Source organism: Rhopalosiphum padi, chromosome 1 (assembly GCF_020882245.1).
Source record: "Rhopalosiphum padi isolate XX-2018 chromosome 1, ASM2088224v1, whole genome shotgun sequence".
Classification (NCBI taxonomy): domain Eukaryota; kingdom Metazoa; phylum Arthropoda; class Insecta; order Hemiptera; family Aphididae; genus Rhopalosiphum; species Rhopalosiphum padi.
Window position 1 is genome coordinate 60,692,128 of NC_083597.1, and position 22,249 is coordinate 60,714,376.

Here is a 22,249-nt window from a genome sequence, read left to right on the forward strand (position 1 = left end):
AATATTTAGTACATAAATTTATGCGGAATTTTGTATTTAATTTTTAAATCTTAGGTATTAATGTATTAATATTTTACGAATTTTGAACTACAAAATAATTTAGATATATATTATTTTCATGATCTTGCCAAATTTGTAAACATTAGAACTCATAAAAAATTGTTTTTATATATTTTTGATATTTTTTTTTGTTTTAGGAACAACTTTTGAAGAACTTTTCAAGCTTTTCTTCTCACAAATACAAATTTTATCCTCTATATATCTAGTTTACCTTTCCCCCAACAGTACTAATTAAATTCGATTTGTTATCAGATATCCATTCTCAACGTTGATGATTTTATGATTTTTACTGCCCAATTAATAGTGACACTCACATTAAAATTAAAATACACATCATTATAAAATCAATACATTTATTATTGATGTGCTCAGAATCTAATACATAAATGTATGTTTCTATAGTGTTTTGAAAAAGTTTAGATAGGTTATTATAAATATGATGAGTCATTGTTGGTATGAATGTAGGATGTATTCAATAATATATTTACCGAAAATACACTATAATAATGAATTAATGAACAACGATTCTATTATTTTGTTATATATAATAATTAACAATAGTCTATAATTATGTAATTATTATTTATTATTATTATTAACATCAAACGTGAGTTGTTATAAAATAAATAATAAGATTAATAGCACAACATTTATGTAAGTATTTAGTACTGTATAGTAATATAGTATTATATAAAGAGATAATAAGACAGTATAGGTAAAAAATTTACTATAATTCTAGATTTTGTATTTTAATTTATTTTAAATATGATATAAATCATATTCTTTTATCGTTGATCATTTCAATAGTATTTTATAATTTAATATAATTAGGCAGAAGTAAAGTGTTTTATTATATTGTTTAATCATTTTTAATTTAATGCTTTCATTACTATCTTATTTCCTTTCGAATGATCGAATCGTAGACATTTATTGCCGTAATCTAACCATCTAACTGTAATGAACGTTGGATATTGGATGTTAAAACGATTTTGATTCACAAAGCATTAAAAAAAAATTAATTCAACAATTGTTTTTCTAAGTATTTTTTCTTTCTTGTAAAGTTTTTCATCTAAACGAATAAAGTCTATTTTATAGCTCATTAAAGCAAGGAATTGTATTGGTCCCAGTCACATACGTGGGGGGCAGAAACACCCTTAGGAAGGGGTAGGTTAAGCTGACAATAGTACGATTTATCTATGTACGTATATAAAATTCATATATATATATAAAATTTAAAGAAAAAAGAGCGAATTGTGGTGGCGGAGACTTCGTACATCGGTGACGCAGGACGAGGAAGTTGTAGTGAACTAGTGAAGGACTGGTAGAAGGAAGAATGTACACTGTACATATCACGCGCGGCTGTGTCAGCAGCGACGGCGGCGCGTATACACATACAAAAGGGGCGCCGGCGTCTGATATCGAGCACAAGCTGCGGCGGCGGCGGCTCCACTACGCTACACCATTATAATAGAGGGATGTCAACAAGTAGCTCGGCGGTCCGCACGAGACGTGCCGAACTTTGCCGACCGGCCGCCGCCGCCGACGCCGTCTGCGGTATTGATTGTGGAACGGCGCCCGCAGAGCACCCGCACCGGCGTCCGCGGCGTTACGCACTGCACACAAGACTTACACACACACACATATACACACAGACACAAACACCTATACACACACACACACTCACACGCGATCGCGCGCGCACCCAAACGCAAACGCGAACGCTAACGCGGCACACGCTTACACCGCACGCCGACGTACTGTGCTGCACGCAGTAGACACACGGTTCGAACGCCGAACGCGGGACCCCTCGGTTTAATTTTTTTTTTAAACAAACTATAATCTAACCATACATATACTACACACATACACCTACACCCACGTATAAACACACACACGGCACACGGCACACGAACACCGCACGACACGATGGCCGCGCCGCTCGTATGTACGCGATTTAGTGACAATTACGAACTTAAAGAAGAACTCGGAAAGTAAGTACCTATATATTATATAAACGCACTTATCACGACGCCTCGTGTTGTACGCATTTATCTCCGGGCGATGTATATTTTGTACTATTATTTTTATTACCTACGTTCGTCGCCTTGGATATCGACGACGACGATGTGTTATACGATTATATTATCTGTAATATTATATACATGCCGCAGTGACATAATATTAGTATAGTATATATACAGTGTACTATGGTAAGCGCTGAGTATAGATTACGAATTTTTTTTCTTACCAGATATATTTACCTACATTTTTCGTATAAGCGCACCTGTAATTTTTTTTCTCCTATCGTTCGTTTCAGCCTAGCTGGGGACCCCCGTGTTTTCTCGCGGGCGCCTGTTTGGCATCGATTATCCCATCGACATCCGCCAATAACGCGCATGTTATATTATGAAATTATTATGCATGCGTTATTATTTAGTGTTTGCTCTATTATTACGTGACCCCCTGTTCCTCCACAAAACAATAGGAATTCAACCACTCGACGACGACGAATTCCCAATGGTTTATTTTCCGTCTGTGCGTCGGCGGGGACGTAATCCTCGTTTAGGGATTTCGCACATATTCAACGCGAATCGATAAAGCGTCGTCGTCGGTGGTGGCGGCGGCGGCGGCATCTAAGTCCGGCGAATGTTCTACTGCCGCGCATGTGTGTGTATTTATTATATACGCGAACTCACACACACACGGGTATAGGATGTAATATATATATATATATATATGTGTATACCTATAAGGTGAAAGTAAGAGTAATAATATACTTTGTGCCCTAGGCGAAAACAAGTTTACATCATGTGGCTGTGCTCTATAGACATCATGTGTATAATATATATATATTGTGCACATATTATACACACGCCGTCATTGCCCCATACGTGTTTTACATGTATTACGCGGTGGCAAGGACTGTAGGGATTTGACTGACGAACCGCAGCAGTGCAACAACACGTTTACAAAATTAGATCAGGTCATCGGGGCCTCCCTCTCATCCCCTCCCACAAACCCGTCCACTATACGTACTCATGCGTGCACACACATAACAGCACAATCACATATTCACGCACACATACTCGCGTAGACCCTCCGTTCCTCCGTCACTTCCACTGGCTCTGTAACCGCGTACCGTATATAATATATATATATACATATTTATTTATTTATATACACATAGAGTTTATTATATACTATATATGCCATACGTCATAGACGTTAAATTGTCGTAATGCACGTGCTCATAAATCACGTGCCATCGCTTTTAGGACGGCGGCGCCTCACCGAGATGTGTATTAAAATCATGTATAATATAATTTGTGTAGGTATAATATACGAATATATAGAAGTACAACTGCATAATATTACTATAGTCTATGGGTATCATATTCTATACATATATTATTATGAAATTATTATTATCACGGGAGGCGCAGTCGATTGACAACTCTGATTTCGGTACGTGCGCAGTGATCGAAGGATGCCGTTGACATACATACCATTAAAATATATATATCTTCTATATCCATACGCCAAATTGTTATTAGTTATTTCATTAGGTATCATTATTCATTACTATTATCGCGTTTGAGTAAGTAAATATATAAAGGATGAAAAATTGGTCCTCAACACGAAATTGGGGTGAAATCTATATAATGTATTTTATTATCATTGGCTATTTGTAATTAATAAATGTGTTTAATATCCTGCAGATTGATTATAAATCGTAATATTATTATTAATTTCATGGAATATAATGAATATATATATATAATATATATTCATCGATCGTGCAATAAAATTTTCGTAAAGGATAACAAAATATGATAAACGTGATTGGGATGAGATGGAAACAAAATATTTTATGTCATGATATATATATAAATGGTGAGCGGTAGATGATGAAAGGTAGAGAAAGGGTGGGTGTAGATGCCAATTCGTGTTGCTTGTCATTGTTGGACAACCGGGTGCTGGGTTTATTGAACTTCTCTCTCTATCTTTTTCACTCTCTCTTTCTCTCTTTCTCTCCCTCTCTCTTACTAACCACCCTCTTCACTCTCTTGTACTCTCATCATCTCCGTTTCCTCCCCTACTTCAGTTTTATGCGTCCCAACCACCACCACTTTGGACCCTTCCATGTCTTTATGCACACACACACACACACACACACACACACACATACTACTACATATACCAGTAGTAATACGACTGTGAATTTTAGCAAGCATGCGCCTTTTAATGACCCTTATGACACTATTTCTCTCTGGAGTGGCGCTCTATATGAGTCCTTAACCTTTCGTTGCGCTTATATTATTATTATTATTATTATTACTTCATGACTCTGGTGTGAATTTTCATTTTTTCCCTTTTCTTTCTCGGTGGTTTGTTCGTTTGGTAAGCATACTAACCCTCAGCACTGTAGCAACCACAAGAGCGAATCGATATGCGCGGCATGTGTAGTGTAATGTGAATCCGATAAGCGGGTAGGTTTTTGTTCTCGGTATGCAGCAGAAGATGCGTAATGTAAGCCTCGATATCACTATTATATCCTCCTCCCCTTTCTATTTCGGCACACATTTTCACCGCTGTCAAATATGTAGCCACAATGGTTTGAACATAACACATCGACGTAACTAGTGAGCTTACTATAGACGTTTTTAGCCCCCCCCCTCCATAAGTTTTTATTTTTTAGCTCCTCCTGGTTAAAACTTAAATTTTGATATGAAAAAAAACTGTTACGATGGGTTAAAAGTGAAAATAATTCATAGTCACTATAAAACCTCTAGAACAAGATTGCTACAACTCAAAATGCATTAATTTAAGCTCAACATGCTTTTAAAAGTAACAAAACAATATTTGCTTTATGGTAGTACAATTTTTAAATATTTACCAGTTAATTATACTGAAGTCAAAATTTAGAACTACCTTATTTCAAAGAGTTTCTTGAGCAAAATAAAAACTAATTTTTGTGTTGATTGGAAAACAGTAATATTTAGAGTGTTGGTGGTATGCGTATGCATTTTATAATTTGTGATATTCTAGCGCCATTCTATGAAATACGTCAATCTATCAGCAGTCATGTATTTTCAAATAGATACATTTTATCACCATATCTAAAAATATGTAAGTCTTTTATTCACTTAAAAAATAATATTATAAGTCTAATTTTTTGGGTTTAAGAAAGTGTTTTTAATATTATAATAATTGTAGAAGTCATATTAAAACACACATCTGTTCATCTGTAAGTAATTAAGTTTATTATTTCAAATTCATAGGAAAAAACTCTTTAAAATATCTTAGTTTTAAATTTTGAATAGGTTTTCTTAAAACTATAATTTTTTTGCCTTGACAGTCTTATTTTAGAGGTGCGAAATATATATATATAAATATAATTACTATTATACTAAAGTGCAAGTTTATGTATGAGAAAAATGAAAATATGCATCAACATATCATGTATGACCCAAAAATCTGATTCAGTTTTCAAGCTATAATAAACAAAGAAAAATAACGTTTTGATGAGATTATCGATAATAATATTTTATAAATATTTGTATCTAAATATAGGTGTATGTAGTTATAAAATATATGTATTAAACATATTTTATTTTTAACGATTGTGCAGATTTTTAAGGACTCTTTGTGACTTTAGTAACGCTTATGATGCTTACACTGCTTATTTTGAACTTTTGTTTTTCAAGACTCTAGACGTGTAACTATTAAATCCTAGTCACATCTATAGTGGCAAGACTATAAAAATTAAACAAATATAAATAATAATAATAGTAATATTCGTCGATAGCATTTCATCAAACTTAATATGATTATCTCTTGATATCTGTTGACACGTAGGTAGATATTATGTTAGCGGTCAACTGTCGTAAATATTGCTGTACTTGTCTGTTTTATTTTTTCTACAACAACAGCCGATGCAGACCTTATTCTAACTGACTAAAACCTAAATTGTTAAATTAGTTAGAAATACCTAAATAATTACAATTGACTGATAATAAATTTATGAATTGTTGCAGTTGAAATAAAATAATTTGGTGTATTCATATTTTGATTCATTATTTTCATAATTCCGTTCCATTATAATAATTAGAATATTGAAATAATAAGAATTTGTTGATTTTAGAAACCACCCTTCATATTTCCATTACACCACCCACTTGAGTCAAAACATCCTACTTTGGGCGTAACTCCGACAGGGAAAAATCTTTAGCATAAGACCTAGTTTGAGATGTGTTTATATTATGTATTATAATATTATAATGCAAGTCTGACGTAATACCGGAAATATTATTTCGCGATCGAAGTCGGTATCTGTTGCAGCGGGATAGTATTGTACTATAGTAATGTGTATATATATTATATATAATACTACATAATATATGTGTATTCATGTGTCCTTTGACCTTTTGTTACCTATATACATCGAATACTAGTATTCTTATTTATCTCGATATCTATGTAGTATGTATAATAATACTTATAATAATATACATATTATAATAGTCGGTTGTGCGACATATGCGTTTTGCGTTGAGTAAAATCAATTCGCATCGGCTGTCGCTATGACGACAGTTTCATTGTACTCAACTCAGGTGTGCTCAACCTTTTGGTTTATGGTGCGCGGGGGTGGTGTGTGGTTAGGTTAGTGTCACCGTAAATCAACATTAATACATTATACCCTACCACCAGTACCACCGAATTCCCACCTAATTTGTATACATATATTAGATAAACGGTCTATCGTGCCGTAGCAGATAGATTTCACGTCACGACAAAATACGCAATGCCCCAGTAATAATTGAACCATTCGTTATTAAAACGTTTCGGAAGCTGAGAATTTATATATAATAAGTACATGCATAATATATTTGCTTATATATTTCATATTTATACTTTTAACAGTTGCTGTTTTTCGAGTGAATTTTAGAATTTTTAAAACAAACAAAAAAAGGGATTTCTAAAATATTCATCGTTCGTGTATTTGTATATTTATTATGCATGCTCGAGACTCTTTGAAAAAAAACACACGCAGAGTATTGATCAAATAATTAATATTGTTTTAGCAAAAACTGACCTCAATCTTTATAATATTATTCGTACGGAAAAAAATTCAATTTTGATATCATTATTTCTGACAGCAGTTGTTATTATAACGTTACAGAACTTTTTGATTCTGAGCGGAGCGATGAATACAAATTGATTTTACAATGATGTGTGTGGTTTTATTTTTGTTAGTATGTTTATTTGTTTTATAGAACTAAAATGTTTTGATTTTCCATTTTAATATATTTTAGTTGGAAAATGAATCTAGTTGGTACTAGTTTTGGGGAGACAAAATTGAAAATTCCAAATACTTTTTAAAATAATGGGGGGGGGGGGGGAGAATAGTGAAAGATTTTTTACACAAAACTGATTTTCTTATTTTCTTATTATTCTAATACAATAATCATACATATATGTACTTTACATTTACATAAAATATTTATATTAAGATTTTGTATACATGATATAATTGTTGAGCTTTTTATAGATTTTTAGATTTTTGACTTATTAATTTTTCTTTATTTATAAAGACAATGCTTGTGTGCGCGAGTAAGTGATTCAAAGCTAAATCTATTGCACTAATAGTTCTAATTTGGTACATAGGTAATCCCGATGATGTGCACCTCGAAGCCAATTTTTTAAATACTGCATTTTACAGAGGAGCTCTACAACAAATTTTGGCTCACAAAAATCGAATTTTTTAGGTTAAGGTTTAAGGTTACTATTGGTTACAGATAATAACATAGGAAACAATCTCCATAGGAAAAAATCACATGGTGTCAAATCGCGAGATCGAGGTGACGAGGTGGGTAGGTGTGGTGTTTAGACGCGTTCTTCGCGAACTTGATGGGGCAATATGTGGTCGGGTGATGAAGAATTTCATGAACCGAGTACTCACGTGTAGGGCTAGTTTGGTATAGTGGTAAAACAAGTGGGTAACTCCTCCATTATTTCATTTAAATTTTTGTAGGTTGGTAGTGTTGATACATAAACTGCAAGAAATTAACCCAACTAGTTATGATTTAATAATATTTTAACGAAGTTATCAATTTTGTATTAGAATCTGTCCTCTGCGTATAGAGATTATTAACTTATGTATTTTTTATATGAATGGTGAACTGCAATAGCTGGGTGATGACAGAGTAGAGCTTAAGAAGATTTAGCTGATGTACTTCTCTTGATATGATTAAAACAATTTGAATGATCATGAGGATGTTTTCTGAGATGTTAAAATATCATAAAATGGTAGTCATATATTATACAATACATAATTAATATGTATGAAATAAACATATATATAAAACATATATATAAAAAAGGGCGAGATGTACTGTGTTACCTAGGTATAGTGGTTTACAATGCGATTTCTCAGTATGCTATATTTTTCTATAAATCTTAAATATTATCTTTACAAGTTAATATGATAATTACGAGTATATAGTTCATTATTCCAATCTAATTTTATACAATTTTAACGGATAATTATTTCTAATGTCACAAAATTAGAAAAAATATATGTGAATTAATAATAAAATAAATCGTAAATAATTTGTGTATTATGATGTATATACTATATACGTACATACCTATATAGCTATAATATGCCTATAAAGCTCAAATGAATCACGTTTCAATAAACTTTTTCTTTAATATTTAAAGTTTATATACTATAGTATACTATACTTTTTATAATAAATGCTTTTTTAACATGTTTTAATTTAACTGACTGAATTTATTCCGTTGGCATACCTCCAAAATACTCAATTTTTGATATCCTAAATTGTAAATGCGTATGGCGTGTTTGGTTTAAAACCAACAAACCTCATATTATTTAATTATAGGTAATGGGTATTTATGTATCAAATTTAAATTAAGGACCACCATAAATTTAAAAATTTGATTAGTTATTGGAACCTAAATTGGCTAAATTAGAAAACAAATCTGATAGTTTTACAAAAAAACAATGTATCTAGGTATAAAAATTAATTAAGAATGTTAAACGGATTACCAGTGGATATATAACCTGTAAATCGTTTCACTTGTCAATTCGCAGACATACTCGTGCGTACACACACATATTTACATTTCGTTCAATTGTCTACATATTCCTGCAACGTTCCAAGGACTATTGGTAGGTCTTCGCCAGTTGGGGAACGAACGAGAAATGAGATTTACAATTGATAATTAGGCCAATTGTAAGGATTCGAGGGAGTAGAGGGTAAATACACACATGTATTTATAATATACACTGTACGTTACGTTATAACTTATAAATATAAGTTGTAATATAAGGGTGGTCAATGAATACACAATGCAGACATATTGTTTTTACACACACACACACACACACACACACACACACACACACACACACACACACACACACACACTACAGCTAATAATACCTACTAGGTAAAGACTAAAGACGTTTAATTTATTTTCTGATAGTTGTCGTATAGTCATTGCTATCAGCTCACCATACATAGAACCGTGAAAGGAATTTTGTATTTATTTTATTAAATTATATGCTTGAGAGGTATTTTCTTTGACAACAAGATATACTGTATACCTCTAATTCTATACGTAGGTAACTGGGTACCATTTGACTTAAAATTCGATCCCGTTAAATTGACCTTACTTCGACACTTTGTACATAAAAATAAAATTACAATTAGCTTATATTTTAGCCCCTCCCCACGCAATGGATTGAATATTATTGTTTCGCGTTGTGTCTGCGCGCTGTTTCATGTCGATCGTTTAAAGTCAACAATAATTTTAAATAAATAAGAATTTCAACAATTCTAACTGACTTATATTAAACAAATAAGCATTTGCTAATGACCACAGACGATAGCTGATTTATATCGAGCTAATAATTATATAAATATGCATTTTTAAATAACTTATTTCTATTATATCTAACAGCTAGTGTTTTAAACTTTCTTTAGTTATGACGTACATTTTGAGTTTAGTCCAGTGGTAAAAGAGAAGTATATGTAGGTTACAGAAGTCGGGTGGGTGTGTATGAAAACAAATACAGTGAAACACCCTGTAGGTATATCATAATGTGTGGTGAAATATATGTATAATAATATCATTATATAACTATTGTATTATATATTACAGCGATCATCATTACATCGACATTATAAAATAATATCACATTATTTAATTATGCGTGTGTATAATTTAATAATATATATATATAGTACAAACCTCACGTCACGTGACGCGACTTTTTGCTGGCAACACACTTGTGTCTCTCCGATTTGATGAGCACGCGCGGTTAAAGAGTGTTTTTTAGGCACGGCGTTCGCGTGTGCGCTTTATAATATAGGTACTATACATAGTATAGGTACCATCAACGACTTACCTACATCGGTACAGCAACATAATATATGTTTGTATGTGATATGTATAATACTATATATTATTACAATATACGACGTGCCAGCTGGTTTCTTTTTCGCCGTTTGGCACCGTCCGCCGTCTCATCATCAGCAGGAGTCAAGCGTTATATTTTTAAACGCTGTCGACCATATTATAATATGGTACACTGCTATTATATTATTTATACGTAGCCCGTTAGCATAATATTATAATAATATATTAATATCGCGTGGGACAATACGAATTCACTACATCCGTATATATGTGGGTCAGTATAGTAGATTCAATAGTGTTAATCGTTAGGTAGCCTTGTAGGCCGTTTAATAATACTTGATTATTGAGTATATATGTTCTGTTGAGGATATTAGTAAGTTACCATTTTGAAATAAAAAATGATACATTTATGGGTCAAAGCTTCTTTTTTATAATAGGTCACCGACTGACATTTAACTCTTAATCCGACACTGATATGGGTATAAACTATGGTCTATAATACTTCGATAGAAGAGGAGAGAGCAGTATTAGAGATAATTTTTAAGTTACAAAGGTATTTTTTATTTTATAGATTTTAGTATAAAATTTAATTACCTATGAAAGTATGGGAAAAGCCTTAAGCTGTAATATATATCATTGTTTATATAAATCCTATATGACTCTATGAATATTCTTAATTGTGTTATGTTATAAATTAAATAAATATGTTAAACATTATATTATGATTATTTTTTTACAATCTACAACTGATCATATTTATCAAAAGACTGCTCAACAATGAGAATGTGTAAAGAAGTATATTAAGTGACATATCTAGTGCAGTTTTCGAGAACACTAGATTCAATTGCGAAACAATTTTAAGTAGTTTTCTGAGTGTATCCTAAATTTACCATTATTGGTACATTAGTACCAAGTGCATTCAAGGGTATCACCCGTGTGTGCCCTCCCCCCCAAAAAATCATATTTCTAATATATAACCTGAATGTGTCCCAGCTTATTTAGGTTGTCACGACGAGGTTTATACATTTTTTTTTACCTCAAAAATACTTGGATTTTGTAATTTATATTTTATTATTTTGGCTGCTATTTTTAGATTTTTTAGATTTGTGTGCACTAATTTTTCTAATATATTTTTTTTTTCATTAAAGAAGTTCTATGAAAATTCTGCTTGTCTATTATGGCATTATTGACCGTAAATGAGTCATAGTTGTGCTTAGTTATTATTAAAATAAGAATACAATTTATTTTCCTCTCCGTTGCCACAGTCATTATTCTAAACATTACGTATGTAATTATACATTCGTACTTTCATAAAGTATTGTAGTTTATCTTTAGTTGATTAGTTCATTTTAAAAGTTAGGCTGCGGATCGAAGACGTACTTGGGCTATGCACATTGTAAAAATTAAAAACGGAATACACGTGGAGAATCGATACACCTCCAATTTTAAACGGACCGCGCGCTTGTTAGGTGTTTCACTGTTTTGATGATCGATGAATGATTGAAATCCCTTAAAATTTAGAAATACTGAGTATTAACTTTATACAAATAATAATAAACTATAATTTTCCACAATTCCACATTGCATACGTAATCAAAATGATATATCGAATCACTGAATTTTATATATGATTAATTATAAATATTATTTTTATGGTTATGTTACATATGTCTTCGTCTCTTTTACTCTCTATTGATAAATCTATCCATATCATTAAATCCATAGTTCTGAACAATAACATGTAACAATAAGTAATAACAAAAAATTAACAAAAAAATGTAATTATAACATAACCTTTTTATTCATTTCTATACTCGTACAACTATCATACCTATAATTAGGTTACAAATAGTATTGAAGAACCCAAAATTGAAAATATTTTATATACTTACGTATTTAAATATAGGTATTAATAAATAATACATAATTTTTTTTTTATAGAATATCAATGAAGAATACTTAAAATAATATAATTACATTTTCGCTCTAACAAAATAGACATTTAACTAAATATCTAGGTGGTTAGTGAAATCGCATAAAAATTAAATTCTTTGAGTATGGGCTGCCATTGCATCACAAATGAAGAAAATTCAAAATCTAAATAAAATAAATTCTACAAAATATTACTAAAAGTTTATTGATTAATGTGAAAGAAATATCAACATAATGGCAAACTGCATTGCCTATAAATTCAGATAATTAATCAATTAAAAAATTTCCAAAATCTAAATATAACTGAAGGAGATCTCAAAATTAACAAAATAAAACATCCGAACCTATAAGCTAAAACTAGGCTTACCAAAAGACATCTTCCTATAGAAGATCATGACGATAAACCAGATAGCTTAAAAGTAAATAACTATCTGTTAATCTACCAAATATACCAATTATATATATTTTATTATCAGATTATACCCCGTCAAAGTTAATGATAAGAATATATATTTTTTTTTTTTGAAAAAAGTGTCTTCGACATAAAAATAAAATAATTAATTAAAAAGTAGGCTTATGGGTTCTGCTCTGTTGCGTATAGATATCGAGTAAATAACTGTGGTAGATATGTTAAATTTGAATCCAATGATGTATCGTTAAATATGAAAAACAGTTTTGAGTAGACGAGTAGAGACAGATTATCACTATTATCAGCCTATATTGTTATAATAATAATTCCTGTTATGTTTTTTGTTATTGCTTTTAAAGTAATATATTTTACTATTATAAATTAAATTAATTTTTATCGAAGAACAAATACCATTTTGTCTATAAAATATAATAAAATACATGAAAGTTGTAAATTCTCATGAATAATGTTTTTGAATTATAAAATAATATTATGAATAATATAAAACAATTATTATGTATAGTTAAAATATTATTTATTTTCGACCAAATTTGAACTTAAATGTCGATAAAATGCTTAAATATTTTTGGTTTCAATATTAATGGCTCACGACTAACTTTATATTAAATGTTCAAGTCTATAAAAATTGAACATTTAATAAATTTTCAACTGTAAAAATTTTGTAAATGATTTTAATAAATTTTATCAGTTTGAACTTTAAATTTTTATAAAAAAAAATTATGCCAATGAATATTAAATATTTTTATATATCTATATAAGAAGAACTTATGCATGTTTTTGGAATTAATTTTCAATCTTTGACCGAGCATATAGTTCACATTTTTTAATTGACTTTAATAAAAATGTAAAAAATAAAAATTTCAAATATGTCTACTAGTAGGTTAAAAAGATTTCAAATATTTTAAAAATTATACTATATGTAAGAAATTCTAATATAATAATACATTCAATTTAGTAAAAATTTCCCGTATTTACAGTGATTCTTTTTTTTTAAATTCCTATTTATTCCGATTGATTTTAAAAAATAAAAGATTTTTGACCTTCTTAAATTACAAACTAAATCAAATCAACTATCAAAAACAATCTTAATCTTGAAGATAAAAAATCACTGTGAAATCGATATATCATCGTTTTGTTCTGACTCTGAACCTAGAACATTGTAAAATTAACGTATTGTAAAATAAATTAATTTATAAATAATATTTCAACTAAAAGCATTATGTTTATGCTATTGAGGCTTCTTTGAAATTATAGTTATATATTATCTATACCTTAATTTGTTCTCATCACTTATTCAATAATTACAAATATATATTTATAATATTATGTGCACGAGTAATATTGTATTTTCTATGTTAAGTTTGGTGTTTTATGTAAATGTATATAATTTATTGAAAAATTCCAATATGTGTCTTACTTAATTAAGTATCTTGTTATTTCCACAATAAAAACTGACTATTAAGTATAATACAAATTCGTTTAACAAACACACTATACATATATAATACATTTATTATATAGAGCTTTCGAAACATTGTATTAAAAATAGTGGATATTACATTAGATTACTGTGTAATCTCCGTCATTCTTATAGCACAACACTTTCTATATAGAGAGAGATATATATATTATAACATGAAAGTTACATTTTTGTTTGTAAACGATATTTGTAATACATTTAATTTCAAAAAAGTTTGAAAACTTGAAGAAAATAGGTCATGTTATTATTTACGTACCTAACCTTTTCGAATATTTATATAGCTATATACGTGATATATAGGTAATAGTTATCACGCAATAATAATATTACGCTTTATATCATATTGTATTATTGTTTATACAAAATAAATGAATTATATAGATATATATATTAAAAATAAATATTTTTTTTTTTTAGGGGTGCATTTTCTGTTGTAAGAAAATGCATTCAAAAGCACACAGGATTGGAATTCGCCGCCAAAATTATAAATACGAAAAAATTATCAGCCCGAGGTAAATAATTTTTTTATTTCTTTTAAGAACCTAAGAACATTATTATCTTTAATTTGAGTAAACAAAATGGAAAACATCAAGTATGATTTAAAAACGGTTTTAAAATGAGATCTGAGATTAATTTCTTATAAGGGTTTACTATCAAAAGAGGTCACGTAGTAGGCATTATTATTTATTATTTGTACCATGAACAGTGAAACCCTAAAGCTTTTAGAGAAAGAGTCAAGAATCGAAATTGCTAGTAGTGAAGGAGGTAGGGTTAAAAATACGAGTGTAAGTCAAGAGATAGCTTCTTGACCTTCTTTCGCCGACCTACCAAGTTTTTCAATGAAAAAAAAAACAAGTTATTGTATATATTTTGGTGGTCGGATAAGCAATGAAAATATAATCTAATAGCCTATACTTATAAATTGCGAAGGAAAATCTAATTTTTTTCTAGTTCATTTTTAAGAAAATCTACCAAGTCCATTTGGTATTTTTATAAATATATGTAGGTATTTTATAACATAAACAATTATTCTAATTCTAATACAGTATAATGCAGATATGCAAACATTGTAAACAAAATTAATAGATGCAAATTAAAAAGTAAGTAATACTATTTAAAATTAATATTATATTATCTATTGAACATTTATTCACGTGTAATACAGAAAAATAAAAAGCTGACATTATTCACATCAAATTATTGTTAATATTAATTTCTAATTTATTAGATAATGATTTAAATAAATATACGTGACATATTAAATTTGTGTAACAAACGTTTCAAAATTGACAAAATATAATCACTATGATATAATAAACTTAGTGTTCTCCTCTGGTGTTTAAAATATTTTTGGGTGGTACGGTAATGGAGTTTTCATTGTTCCTAAAATTCAATAACGTTCAAATACCATGGGAAATTGCATTATATACAACACAAATGTGTTTTCAATTGATTTTTATTTTATGTACGTTTTATTTAAATACTAACCTGAAAAATATTTGTAAGCCTCTTTTAAAAAATTATTATTAACTGTAATTTTTTTAAATATTTATTTAATCAAAACATCAAATAGTAGTTATGCTGAGTTGAAAATATTTAAAAATGTTATAAGCTACATAAATGTACAATTAATTTAACCAAAATAATGTCAAATTGTATCTTAAACATAATAATATTATATAAGTATATACTTATTTTACAAATTCATTGACACGAATAATAATAAGAAAAAATGAATTTTAATTATGTAATTTGAACAATTTACTCAAAGCATTTTTCGAGGGGGGGGGGGAGTTTAATTAAGATTATCTTTTTAAACTTGCTGTACCTATATAATAATATAAAGATAAATAAATTTTTTTTTTTACATACCTAATAGTATAAGTATATTAAGCTAAATTAATAAATAAGAAACCATTACATTTAAAACTACGTATGTAGTCTATATACGATTTACAAAATATTTATAAAAATTAAATTTTCTATAAACTACACGGTTATTTGAGAAAAATTAGAAGTTTAATATAATTAATATGTATATTATAAAATAATTAATATTAATACAATTAGGAAATCCCCTGCTTAAATTTAAACATAGATAACTTATAAGCTTATATTGTTTGCATGTTTGTTATTGGTTTTTTTTTTTATAAATCAATAAATTTCAGACTAAAGTAAAAATATTATTTGGAAATTTTAAAATTTTTAGCACATTTCTTAACTCTTCTACAAAATGTACCTACGATTTTGTGTATACACGACTTTATAGTACAATAAAAAATTTTAATAAAAACTTTTATAATTAAAAATAATATTAACAATAATGCAATACGATTGCAAGTAATAAAACTATAGCACTATATTATACGTTAAATAACCCTATGTAATGTGTGATTTCTACAAAATATAATATCCAATTATTATTTGATTATTTTGTTTTATAAATTTAATAATTTTTTTTAAATGTATACATATATATGAATCATGTCCCAAAAGTATAAGGTCTCTGAAATAATAACGATCAAATAAAGTTATATTTAAAAATGTTTTACTCGAGTTTTTATAAAGTATAAAAGAATTATTTTTCCACATAACCGCCATTCATTTATATGCATTTTTTATAGCACACTGGAAGTTTTTGTATGTCAGCCTCATAGAAACTCGACGCCAGCTCTTATATATATATTTATTTATTTATAGGTATAACTGCAGCTATACATACATGTACCTTAACGCTAGATGTTAAAAAATACAGACAAATTGGTTTTAGACTAAACATTTTTTTTTTACGAAATTTCGTACCAATTGCACGTAGTAAAGAATTATTACACTACGTATAGGTACATTCTTTTTTTGATAAATTTCATATAGGCACACATTAAATTTATAGTTATAATCCTTTCGACATTGTAACTTCGTAATGTACATATGCCTACATTTTTTAGTTACGATAGCAAAAATAGGGTCATAGAGACTGGTATTGCAATATTTAATATTGCCATATTATTATACAAAAAGTACATTGGTATATATATTTTAAACCTCCCATATCGAAATTATTTAAAATTAAATACTATTTTATTTAAACTCGATTAAAAAAATTAATAATATTGATAATAATTTTTCTCTTAATTGATCTTTTCTGATTATATATATATATTATATATATATTATATATAATATATTATACATACCTACTTATTATTTGTCTCGCAAAAGAAAGTTTTAGGGGATGTATGATAATGATAAATAAATAAAACAAATATATATATATTAAATTATCATTGTTATAATTTAATTTTTTTATGTGTCATTATTTTGTATTTGTAAGTACATTTATGTTATAACCTTGTACATTTTAATTTTGAAACTATTACCGTGATAAAACTTTAAATAAAAATAAAGTTACGATATAAATAGCCCATACAATCTATATGATTATATTTTCTAAAATTGATTCGTTATTTAAAATCAATAATTTTAAATACTGTATGTAGTTATTAGAAGAGAATCAGTGTCGAATGGTTGTAATATTGCAGCATATAAATGTTATAAACAAATTTCGGTGAAATCTATTGGAAACTACTCAACTGCAATATATTTAATCAGTATTCATATTGCTCCATTACAAAATCCTGTACTTTAATTTCTATATTATTATATATTTAACATAATAGTATACTTCTTATAACGAATATAACCTGATGTATACGTGTGAATTAATGAGCAATTAGTGTTGAATGCGCAGTTTTCTATAGTTAAAATATGTGTAGCGGTTTATTAATTAATAATCACGAGTACAATGACAACACGGCGGTAACGCGGTGTCATGGCAATAAGGAAGAGTGCGTTCCTTTTTCCGTCACTAGTATAAATAACTGAGACCCGAATTGAGTCCTTATTATTACGTCCCTTCCTGCATGCTAAAACCTATATAGTCACTTTCGTGTTATTGTGTTGCCTAACCGTAAAAAAGCTCGAAATGTTCAATTTGTGCATAACAATATACCTAATAATAATTAAATAAATTATCATGATTACAATGTAAATATGAGTAATAAATTATGATAAATTTAGGATTATGTATATACTAACACGCATATTTCACATAAGTGAAAACGGTAAAAACTTTATTACAAAATCAAAACAATTTGTGTTTTTTTTTTACATATGATGTAGAAATACATAAAATACAAATCAAAAAAGTGTACAAAATTTATAAGCGGTGTATTTTATATAATATACAAATACAAAATTAAAAATAAATCCTTATTATAAAAAAACCATAATTTAGTAATATGTTAGAATATTCAATTATTAATTAATCGATTGTAATTTATCGATTCCAAATTTTGTTTGCAAAGATAAAAGTAAAAAAAAAAAACAAAACAAAACTTAATTTAGGCCACTTCATTAAAAATTGTAAAACAGTTGGGGTGGGTACGTCGTTGGACTGGCACGTAGCCACGAGGAAAAACGTAAAAAAGAAGATTCAAAGAATGCTGACTGACAGGAGCGTCTGTAGCGCGCGAAGAGGCTGCTCGTACCATCGTGGCGCGCGGTATTGATTAAACGCGCGCTTTTACGGCTTGCTCCGCGACGACCGGCCGCGGTGTGCCGCTTATATTTACTTTTCGACGGCGATCGGGCACGGCCGCGGAAGTCGGCGCGACACGAATCTGACCGCAAGCCATGTATACAGAGTGCATGTGTGTGTGGCGGTGGGAGGGAAGAGTGAGAGAGAGGGATGCGTATGCAAAGCGATTCTTTTAATGGTAAACACTCGTCATCACGAAAAGTGTACATGTTTTTTAAATAATGAGTGAAAGAAAAATAAAGAATCATCGAGTATACAGAGTGAGAGCGTGTGAGGGATACAATAATATTATAGAGAGTTTTGTAGGACACGATAAATACAAATGACCGCCTCAGGCCACTACGCGGATTTGGATGACCGGACAACGCGTCTGTTGTTTTTAGCAGATGTCACGTTTCGTCGTCGGTACTCGTATACCTACTACAAAACACGTATTGTACATTATACGTATTATACACCATGCTACACATACGCGTCGATGCGGTGTGGTGAACAGAGAGGTTAAGTTATGTACAGGGTAATGGATCACCATGGGGGAGTTTTCCTCGTTTTTTCACCGTGAGTATATACAATCAGACGGGGTAACGAGTTGGACCTGCGCCCCCTGTATACATATATATATATATACAAAATATTAATCATATATAAATCCGTCAGCATAAATATATATATTGCAGTGTTGTACGATTTCGCACGATCGTCGAACGTGACATAACAGATCCCCACGTTCGCACGTGAGGTTTGATACGAGCTCGAGTGAATATATTTTAATTATGTTGGTATATTAATCATATTTTTAATCTTTTTGTCTTTACTCTTTTTCAATAATATGAATTATACAGAAGATTAAGTGGTCTTAACAAATGTCCAATGAACGTTTAAAATGGTTTTTGCTTTTTAATAACCAAATTTAAATGGTATCGACCCGTTTTCACCCCCCATTATAAGTTAACCGATGGACTAACCGGGTGGAAAACAGCTTTGGGCTTGCGCATTACTTTTATCCTGTATCGATACCTGACAACCTGTAACTTTTTTACGAAATAAGTATGTGTATTATTATTTAGAGTTAACAATTATGAAATAATATGATTGATATTTGAAATAAAACTTTGAAAAAATTATACATAGTCACGTATTATTCCAATATTAATAGTATACTATTATATATCTATAGGTACATAATGAGTTACATTGTTTTTAAAGTAACTTCTAACTTAACATGATACTATAGTTATACACAACTAATAATCAAAACTATTTTTTGAATGAATTTTTTACCATTAAATTTTACTATAAAAAACTCGCGTCCTATTAAAGTTTGGCTTCAACTGCAAACTCAGTCCACTTTTAGTATTGAAACTGTTACTTTTTTAAACCTTATGTACTAAAATAATGATAACTTAATACTGCAGAGTTACCTCTATAGGTAGTTACTAACGATCTTTATTTGTATGAACATATTATCATAAATTAAGTTCATAAACAGATATTTTATATATTCCTCAACAAAATATTTAAAATCTTCGTTTGAAAATCACAAACGTAGAAGAAAAACTATTATAAGATAAAATAGTAAAATAAACTTATATTATACTATTATAGGTAGATGAAAAACTATACACACGTATATATTAAATATTTAATACTGTTCTACAAATTATAACGCATGTATATTGTATATAGATAAACACGATTATATCTGCATATTTTTTACGTGTGTAGAAAGTGCCCATTTAAACTTCGATAAGTGATTGTAAAGTTTTTAAAATAATTACTATCGATTCGTCCTTCACAGCACCTGTATTATTATAGTCAGGGAGGAAAAAATCAATTTAACAAATTCTCTTGATAACAGTTATATATTATGTATTGGAATGTCAATTAAATAAAAAGCTTTTTAAATGGAAAACTTAAATTAAATTAACTACACTAGGGGGAGTTAGCTAACTAGGTATTTAATTATTAACAAAGATCAAACGATTAAATTATATTAATACTCATTTGAAATGTACACAGTTAACTTTCATTAAGTGTATAAAAATGTATTAAAATACAAAAGCACTTATAAAATTAAACTTAGAAAACAAAAATTTTAAATGTATACACATTTAATTGATTTTAAGATAAATTAATAATAATCATTTCTAATTGAAGTGCTTGTAGAAAAGTATCAATTATTATGTATTTGAATTTAATATAAAATATATATAAACAAAATATAAAAACATTTAACACGAATATGTTATATATTTACATTATACACTTATCTATAATGTATGCAAAGCAGGGCGGTAACTATTTAAAAAGTAAAAAGTAATTTTTTTGATAAATTTTAATTTAACTGATTAAAAAAATAAAATATAAGAAAATAACTTAGTTAATAACTAAGTTATTTATTTTTATAAATAATTGTAACTTAATTTAATTATATAGTTAAAATTATTGTTATTTTTAAAAAAAAATTGTGATATCAACTGTATGTTTTTTACACTGATTTGTAGTAATTTTTTAATTTTACATAGTAAAATCGAATAATATTTTAATTGTAAATACTATCGTATGAGTGTAGCGACGACAATAATGTTATCATCGCGGACGCCCAAATAACCATCTGGACAACCCGGTCCGTTGATTAGAAATAGTAATAAAAAATATATTATTATACTATTTAGTATTTAATACCAAACTAGTAATTTTTCTTTCGATTATATATACATGTTTATGAGTACTTAAAATTAAGGGTATTTAAAAAAAAAGTTATTGAACTTTTAACTTGAATAAGTTATAATTTTCCTGAAAATGTGTAACTTAACTTAGTTATTCAAATTAATTTGTATCTTAAAATTATTAACTACAACTTAGCTTAGTTATATTTTTATAGGATAACTTAATTTCAAATAGTTTAAAAAATTTGGTTGACTTGTTCAGTTTTGAATATATGTATTACATATTATGTAAGTTGACTAGATAAGTAGATATATTATTTAAAATGTTTCAGATTTTCAAAAATTAGAGAGGGAAGCAAGAATATGCAGGAAATTACAGCATCCAAATATAGGCGAGTTGTTTTTATGACGTAATAATATTTCTTTACAAATATTTAAGTTAAATAATTTATTTTAATGAATTGTTATTATAATATCTATTATAGTGAGATTACACGATAGCATCCAAGAGGAACTGTTCCACTACCTCGTTTTCGACCTGTAAGTAGATGATTTTATTGTATATAACAATTTCCGTTATAATACGTGTAGGTAGATCTACGGTATTTTTTATTTTACAATGCGAAAGAACC

The 22,249-nt window shown here is 28.7% G+C and overlaps 1 protein-coding gene across 16 annotated transcripts in view; it reads left to right on the forward strand.

The window, feature by feature from the left end:
- Positions 1-1,635: 1,635 nt before the first annotated feature.
- The window catches only part of LOC132918586 (calcium/calmodulin-dependent protein kinase type II alpha chain), a 51,233-nt gene continuing 30,619 nt past the window's right edge, over positions 1,636-22,249 (forward strand). For 12 of the 16 annotated variants that reach the window (XM_060979898.1, XM_060979899.1, XM_060979903.1 and 9 more), the window contains exons 1-4: positions 1,636-2,051; positions 14,769-14,863; positions 21,950-22,009; positions 22,103-22,157. In XM_060979898.1, the coding sequence (XP_060835881.1) occupies positions 1,987-2,051; positions 14,769-14,863; positions 21,950-22,009; positions 22,103-22,157 (275 nt within the window). In that variant the 5' untranslated portion in view covers positions 1,636-1,986. The remainder of the gene's footprint in view (positions 2,052-14,768; positions 14,864-21,949; positions 22,010-22,102; positions 22,158-22,249) is intronic. The other 4 variants (XM_060979911.1, XM_060979912.1, XM_060979913.1 and 1 more) reach the window with 1 other exon arrangement.